The following is an 8,907-nucleotide window of genomic DNA, read 5'->3' on the forward strand; positions in this document are numbered from 1 at the left end:
CCCGGAACAGCTGCGAGGCTTGGGGCGTGCTGAAGGGGAGGTTGGAGGCATGCATAGCCCTTAAGGCGGGGCGCATAGAGATACCCCATTTCGGAGTAGGGGCAGGAACATCGGTACCGTCAACTAGGGGAACAGAGGCAGCCTCCCATACAACTTATTTGTCATCAAAGTCGTGGTGGGCAAGATTCTGAGGGTGCTGAGTCCACCCTAACGTGACAGTAGGGGGTGCTAGGGAGTTCACGGACGCTCCTAGGCCCCACTCCCTCACACCAGGTCTTAAAAACCTCCAAAGATGGAGAGTCCACAACCTCTCTGGGTAATCTGTTCCAGTGCTTTACTATAATCCTAGTGTGAGAGTTCTTCCTAATATCTAACCTAAACTTCCCTTGCTGCAACTTTAGACCATTGCTCCTTGTTCTTTTATCTGCCACCACTGAGCACAGCTTAGCTCCATTCTCTTTGATCCTTCAGGTAGTTGCTATTAAATCCCCTCTCACTCTTCTCTTCTGCAGACTAAGTAAGCCCAGTTCTTTCAGCATCTCCTCAGAAGTCATGTCCCTTAGCCACCTGCTTTTCACTGCCCTCTGCTGGACTCTCACCAGTTTGCCTACATCCTTTCTGTACTGGGGGCCCCAAAACTGGACCTAGTACTCCAGATTTGGCCCCACCAGTACCAAATAGAGGGGGAAAATCACTTCCCTTGATCTGCTGGCAACCACCCTACTAATGTAGCTCAGGATATGGTTAGTAGGGCTGTGCAAAATTTGGGCAGCCATTTAGTTTTGGAGATGTTTTGACCCATTTCTACACCCAGTGCACTGAATCTGAAATGAAATGGAAGGCTCTGAAATTAAACGAAAACATCCAAAACATTTTGGAAATGTTTGGGATGTTTTGGAATATTTCCGAGGCACCCTCCCCTGGGAATAGTTTGACACAATCCTGCAGCCCTCCTTTTAAAGTGCCGGGAGGCTGGGGTTGGGCAGGGGATGGGGCTGGGCAGGGCAGCCCTAGGGGCTTCTTCTGCAGCTCCCCCTGCCCAGGGAGAGGCAGGCACAGCTGAAGGAGCCATGGGAGAAGCCCCCAAGGCTGCCCTGCCTGGATCCATCTCCTGCCCAGACCCAGCCTCCTGGCATTTAAAAAAAAAAACCTCCCAAAACCAGCCCTGCACTCACCAGCTGCAGCAACAGCAATCAGGGCCTCTGAGTGCTTGTGGCAGAGTGCCGCCTGGGCTGTGGGGATCACTGCTCCCCTATTTGGCAGCTGCCCCATGGTGCAGGGGCAGTACAGCTCAGCAGGGCACTGGGTGCTAGGTCCACTGGGGCTAAGCAGTGCTGGGCTCTGGGTGACTGCTGGAACTGCCCTAGCTCCCAGATGGCAAGCAACATCCTGCTAAGTAGAGCTGCACTGCTGCTGTGTAGGTACAAGGCGGGGGGGCAATCCTTGCTACCACCCACTACCCTGTGCTGCACAGGGGTGGGGCTCTGTCACAAGCCTTCAGAGGCCCTGATCGTTGCTGCTGCAGCTGGTGAGTGCAGGGATTTTTTTTTTTTTTTTTTAGTGCCAGGAGGCAGACCTGGGATGGGCAGAGCACATGTATTGGCAACAGCTCAGTCAGGATTATGTAGAAGGCGGCTGCTCTCCTGCCCCTTCTTCCCTCCCTGGTTCTTGGACCTGTGCCCTTCTGCCCTGTGGGTCCCCCCTCCCAGCTCTTGGACCTGCACACCTGCCCTGCCCCTGCTTTCAGAACCTGTGTATCCCCCCCACCCCAAGTTTGCCCCAAGTTCCAGCTTAGCTTATGCCATTGAAGTACCTGCTGTGCTTTCTTCACTAGTCTGCAAGTTTATATTTCAGGCCATTGAACTGTGTTGCCATAGCTTCAGGAAAATATGTATTCTCTATACTTAAACCAGTTTTCAAGTTTCTCCTGCCTATACAAAGGTTAACTATGAAGAGCATAAGTGCTGGGAAATATTTTCTGAATAATGAAGTGCCTGCTAACAGGCCCAAAAGATGCACCTCTTCCACCCACCTCCCAGTTGCTTGTATGTTTTGTTTTATTTATACCATGTCAGGAAGAAAATCCCCACAGTTAATTAAGAAGAAAGATCACATAGCAATTAAAGTGGAGTTGTTTGTTAAATCTGGCCTTGCTACTAACAAACTGTTTCTGTTAATTAATTTTTAACTTTAAAATACTCCTAGGTTTCAGTACAGATGCAAATAGTTTAAATGATTTTGACTGACATTTTGTATTCTTTGGAGATTGTTTAGATTTGATTTGTTGGGTCATTTCCCATGTTTATTGTAAAATGCCAGGGAGGAAGAAATATTGTTTTATAGAAAGGAGTGCCAGGTTCAAATATTGTGAAAGTCTCCTTTACAAGTGGTCTAACAAGGATGCCAGAATTGCCACCCCAAGTTGGAGTTTTATGGCTTGTTTACACCGACTGTGTTGCCTGACTATTGTTTCAACCTTTTCCACCTCCCACTTTTCTGCAATAAATCCTTTTTTTTTTTTTTCACTTTAGTTGCTGATAACAGGAGATATGTGAATGAGAGACTGCAGTTAAAATGTTGCATTCCCAGTCTAAATAACCCTGTTGTTGCTAAGAAATAAACTGTGACAGAGTATATGCTATGTACTTTTGGTAGACCTCTCTAATATGGTTGTGGCATAAATCGGAATACCTTCAACACCCTGGAGGTGCACATTTCAGGTACGCAGAAAAAAGAATTAAGTTCACTGATAGGTTATTAATTGTAGTATATTGTTGTTTTTAAAAACATGTATGGAGCTCTATCAATAGTATATCTTGAAAAAAGAAAACCTTTTTTATATAGGTATGCCAGGAAAAAAAGGAATACAAAACTTCAGGACATGCAAACTGTTTTCAGTTTAGAGAGACATTTTTGTTATGTAGAAGAAACTTCTGATATTCTCCTTTTGTTTGAAAAGCAGATGATCCTAATAGAGCTCTGTGATGCTGCTCTTCTTCACAGCTAGACCTTCCTGAAAAGGATCATTCTTCTGAGATGTCATGTTATTAAGTACTTCTGCAAGTATATGTTACCTTATATTGTGAGATTTTTGCAGTTTTTCTGTCCAAATAAACTAAGCATATTTTATAAGGCAGTATTCATGATTTTAAAATTTTGTTTTCTAATATTCAAAATTGAGCTTTCTTAAGTTGGTCTTCCACTCATCAATACATATTAGTGAGGCTCTGTGGCACAGTAAATCCTACCACAATGCTAAGGAGAGATACTAAGGCTAAATACAGACAGTCAAAAGGCCTGAGGCTGAATTGATTCAGTCTTTGCAGGTTAGTCTAAGCTGCAACGATTGAACTAATAAGAAAATGCACAGACATTCACTTTTGATTCAGGAAATGCAGCCACATACCTGTAGTGGAGCATGCTAGACCACAGTTCTCTGGCCACATAGCCAGCATGGGCCATGTGTTTGCTTCCTCTTCCTGCTGCCCCCAAGGTCTCTGGGATTTGTAGTCCACAATTACAGCAGCAGGACTCTGGAGGGTTGCTCATTACTTCCTCTTTCTGTTTCCAGGTGCCTCTGGGTTTTGTAGTCCAGAGTCACAGCCAACACTAAGCAAGCAGGGCAGCGCAACTCCATACTCAGAAGAAGGGAAATTTTACCCCTCTCCCCAGACCCCAGCTGGGTTTGCCTTGGGGGAGAGGGGGAAGAGGGCAGGGAGAAGTGGGAGGCGGCAGGCAGTGAGGCAGCCAGTGAGGCCAGCCCTCACTTCCTCACCTAGGGAGCAGAGGGGTGAGGCTAACCCTGCTCTCTGGTGCAGACAGCCCAGCCCAGGACTGCAAAGTAAAAGTTTATTTTCATTTCCAGAGCAAATGAGAGACTAGAGAGCAGATTGACTGAAACTCCATGGTACACATTGTTCTTTATCGCAGCAGATTGTACATATAAGGTTAGATTGTTACATTACAACTGTGCAAAATAATTGTTTGAGTTAAAACATTTATTTATGTTTTAACTTAGCTAATGTTTGGGAACATTTTAGCTGACAGAATATGAGGGGCAAAATGCTCACAACGTAAGATGGAAAAGTGACTCTTGAACCAATATTTAAAGACCTGTGTAGGCAAAAAAAAAAAAGAGTCCAGAATTATTGGATTACATCAAATCATTTTTCTTTAATTAATGAAAGCATAATTTGCAGCAAAATAGTGATTTATAACTTATTTGCCAATAACTTTAACTCACATTTGCTACAGTATTAGTAGCTGAATACCTGTTTTTGAAGTAGAAGATTGACTCTATGCCCACTTTGTTACTAATAATTTAGGATTGTTTAAATTGTTACTATTCATTTTTGGATTTCTGAATAATAGTGTTCACTCCTGGAATTTGAATGTACATGGTGTAAAATCTTGAACCCACTGAAGTCACTAAAAAATTTGCAGTTTACTTCAATGAGGCAAAGATTTCACTCATTGAATAGCATCACTGGAATCAATTAACTATTTGTGCTATAAGTTAGAACTTATTTAGGGCAGTAATATATGTGATGCCAGTATACATGGGATCTAATTTTTGTCAAACTGTTCAGTCACTACTGCGCATATATATATAATTTTTTAACGGGAAAGAAGACCTGCATTTCTTCTTTTCCCTCATCTACTGAGATCCCCTAAATCAGCAGAACCAATCTAGAAAAAATTAGGAAATATGTTGGGATGTGGATCCAGGGCAATCCACCTCCTGAAGTTAAGACCCAATGCATAATTGGCTGAAGAGACGTAACATGCTTTTACATAGATTCTTCAGCCATTGCTCCTCATAGTAGAGACATGGCAGCAGTAAAGCACTTGCCTACATCCTACCTTAGGCACTTAACTCCTTTCATAGATTAATGCTTGAGAACATTTTACCTCTCACATGGAATTGTTTTAGTTAACTATAATTATTTATTGTAGTTATTTTTGCCATTTCCGTAGTAGATATAACAGTAATCGGCAATAATTTTGATGTGGAAAATTGTATGACTTAGCAAAAATATGTGATTATACTTCTGTTTAAGGCGAGGTGCAGTAGGACATGGTTTGAAATTAAGTTACTTAAAATTTGTCCTGTAATCTATATTTAATTATATTACTAGGAAAAAATATAGAATTTAATTTTATTTAACTGTGTTAAATTGGCAGGGGAACCCCTCCAAACTATCTTATTTTAGAAAGTGCCCTGGCACACGGTATCTAGCTGGAATAGACTGGCATTTTTCCCATTTTCCATTCTTTCTTCTGAGTAGATGCCAGATTACTTTGGGAAGTCATCATTTGTAAAAGGTCATAAACACCATGAGGAGCATTCTTGAGTATACAGTTACTGTTAATTAGAAACTAAACATTTGTAACCATGTCAGAGTTATTTGTGTTTGAAAAGAAACATCTATATACAAGATTCTCTCAGTTAACATAAAATACAGTATGGCACAAACATGGGAACAAGTTGTAGATGCATCACTATCTACTGCAATGAAGTTATTGTGTAGTGGAATTGAAGCATCTTCATACTGAAGAAAAAAAAAAGGGGGGGTTAGGGGTAGGGGTTTCCTGCTATCACTAAACCGCTATTTTCCTACACTTGTCATTGCAGGTTTAGAGGCTTTCTAGAGGTAAAACCCAAAAGTTCAGTATGCAGAATTGGTTAAACTGTTTTTTAAATTGTGGTGTAAAGATTTCCCATAGTCTTACTTCTTGCACTTCCTCAGAGTGCAATGATTGCCCTGCCTTCTATTATCACCTCTCCAATATAGATTTCTTAAATTTGATAAGGAAAAATTGGACTCATGGAAAGGACGTGGTATCATCCTGAGGATGAAAAAGCTCCAAGAGTTGTGCTTCTGGGGCAGCATAGCTCTGCAGTTCTTCCAGTACAAGCTTGTATCTTTGAGCCACAGTATGGCTCCAAATGAATAAATTGTCAGATACATTGTGCTGTTAATTAACTACATCTATTGTGTAGTGAAGTGATCAAGATCCTTTGAATTCACTTGCTAGGAAACAATCTTTATATTGGAAATGTATTTTGCCTTTCCTGTAAAATAAACTTTTAAGTTAATATCTATACATTAATTATTAGAGATACTTGGGGTGTCTGTTCGTTTTTTCCCCTTCAATATAAATAGGCCTGGAAGTGTTCAGTTGGCTGGGAAATGCTGTAGAAATTTTTGCGAATTTGCAGCAGGTGACCTTCTTAATGCATATTTTTGTGAAATATTTAGGTGGTCTTTGTCCTGCTTATATCTGCTAACTACTCAGATTTCTTTCTCAAACCTGTAATGTGCTGAATAAATAGCGGAACACCAAATTACCATTTTAATGCTCCTGATCCAATCTTAAACCTATACAGCCTTGTTGTAGCTGCATCCATTTTTACAATTAAGCTAATTTATTCAGCCCTGTGGGAGCGGGAAGGACTCTTTGTAAGTAATTTCTGTAAATTGACATACACTACTACTATTTTTCACTTTAAATAACCATAAAAGGGTAGTCTAAGGCCTTTTGGGGCTTTTAAAATATAAATCATAATGAAATATTAAAATGTCTTTAGCCTGCATGTATGTGTGCTATCAAAGCTTATCAATACACCATTTAAGATATTTTTGCAATATCTTGTCTGTTGTGTACAACGGGTATTTTTTAAGAAAATGTGTAAATGACTTAAGAGTGTATATCACAGCTTGACAGCTTAGCTTGGTCTTACTATAATTCTGACTTGTATTTTATATATATCTGCATATAAAATGTTTTAGGAATATTTAAAATTACTTGAGTAAAACTAATATGATTAAGTTTGCTATTAACATAAATGATGGGTAGCAGAGTGTTACTGGACAGGTAGGTCTATGGTTCCATCATCATTTGCCTAAAAAAGGACAAGGAAAGGAAAACAAACTGCAGTCTTTACCTGTTTTGGTTTACATGATTGGACATATATCATTTTCATTACTAGCTAATAGAAGTGTTATAAATATGATTTGTGGAGGTAGTGTTTTAGTTTGGTATTTATTATATTTAGCCATTTATATTAGATGTCTGTTTTGGATTTTTTTTTTTTTAAGAAATTGTATTCAGTGAACATATGAAACTGTTAAATGGTAGCCATAGCAGTGCACTGCACATGGGTAACAAACATCACATTTCTTCTTTTTTTTTTTTTTTTTTTTCCAGATGTGGCCACTCACCTGTGTATCGTTCACGTGAGATGGCAGGCCGGGCTCTCGTTCCATTTGTTATGGTAAACCAGATACCATCTATTTTACTATCCCTGCTGGCTAGGCTTCCAGACTATACTAGTCCACATATACGACAGAACCCTATTCACGGGACACTTCTACAAGTAAGTTTTTTTTTCTTTCTTTTTGTTTGATGCTGTTTAGTTGTGTAGTCTACAGGGAATTAAGAGTTTAGTGAGCAATGTATGAAAATCTGTTTCCAAAGCAGTTCTCAAATGTATTAAAAGTCAACATAAAATCACCTAAGACTGTGCTGTAAAATGTGTTTTAATAAGGTGCAAATTGATTTGATATTTTTCATGAATTGTGCTGCTTCCTATAGAGCCCATGAAGTGTTAATTTTAGTCCCACTCCCAGCAGAAGCTTATGTCATTACCATATTTCTGTGCTTGTAATGCACACCTTAATTTCTAGCTGCTGATTTTTGGAAAAATTCTGTGCATTGTATGTGAGAAATGTGATGCCTGTCAGAGGGGCAGAAGGACAAGAGTTATTCATATAAAAAAAAAAAAAAAGCAACCAAAGATGAAAGACAGCTATAGAGCTTTTAATTCCTGGGCCATAGAGACTTTAAAAAAAGAGGGTAAATAATATTATTCATATTTAGTCGTTCTGACCATTTCCATGAAGAGGTGAAATATCTGTGATATGAATTTAGATCACTCTTCTCAGTCCCACATGTAACTGTTTAGCCTTGTTTTTGTTTTTAAAGGTTTCTGCTATCTATCTTCCTTGCTGCAGCCTTGCCTCTGTCTTGTTCTATTTGCACTGTTTTCATTTCTTTTTACACTCTGAGGTGCTGGACAGATGCAACTTCTGAAGTATTTGAAATGATGCTGCCCCCCCTTCTCCCACCTATTATGCCCCCTGGTTGGAGTGCTTCAGAATTGCTGTGATGGCATGCAGCAGTGTGCTCTGCAACCAGGCTGCATGACAAGGGGGTCACCAAGTCTTGTGGCTTTGATCCCCTTCAGCATGGGGGGCCAGCTAAGCACTCTGCCTTTGGTCTCCTGGCTCTGCAGGTGGAAAGGCATTCAAGGAATTATTGTCTCCAGGCCCAGAGCTAAAGAGAACAATTCTTTGCATGGCTCTCAGCTTCTGGAGTTTGTCAAGGACAGCCAAGTGCCCTCCTTCCTCCTCCCACAACTGGAAGCCTTTTGCTCAGCTGTGCCTTCCTTCCAGAGACACTCACATTGAATCAGGAGACTGTGCCCCCCACACCCCACTCCCAGTTCTCCCCTCTTTCTCCTTCCCCCCCCCCCCCCAACCTAGGAGACAGGATGTAGGAAGATATGAAGGGATTCCTGTAGGGAGGTGTGAAGAGATTCCTGATCTCTGGTCTCACATCTGGCATGACAGGATGTATGATATTTGGGATGGGGTATAAGAGTCCATAGATCCCAACATCAGGATCCCAACACCAGTTATGGAAGGGGGGAGAGAAAGTGGTGTTGGTGATATATTTTGTGGCTGCCAACAACGATTTCTCTTTGTGTGTGTGTATTTAATGCTGATATCTGTGGATGGAGACCATCTCCTTACTCATAGTTTCATAGTAGCTAGAGTCGGAAGGGACCTAGGTAGATCATCTAGTCCGACCCCCTGCCTTGGCAGGAAAGAGCACCGGGGT

General features: G+C 41.0%; 1 protein-coding gene across 4 annotated transcripts in view; it reads left to right on the plus strand.

The window, feature by feature from the left end:
* The window catches only part of THADA (THADA, armadillo repeat containing), a 291,659-nt gene that overhangs the window by 117,299 nt on the left and 165,453 nt on the right, over nucleotides 1–8,907 (plus strand). For all 4 annotated transcript variants that reach the window (XM_019549394.1, XM_019549396.1, XM_019549397.1 and 1 more), the window contains exon 30: nucleotides 7,213–7,381. In XM_019549394.1, coding sequence (XP_019404939.1) covers nucleotides 7,213–7,381 — 169 coding nt within the window. The remainder of the gene's footprint in view (nucleotides 1–7,212; nucleotides 7,382–8,907) is intronic.

This window comes from Crocodylus porosus, unplaced genomic scaffold (genome assembly GCF_001723895.1).
Source record: "Crocodylus porosus isolate Cpor-Errol unplaced genomic scaffold, CroPor_comp1, whole genome shotgun sequence".
In the NCBI taxonomy this organism is placed as follows: domain Eukaryota; kingdom Metazoa; phylum Chordata; order Crocodylia; family Crocodylidae; genus Crocodylus; species Crocodylus porosus.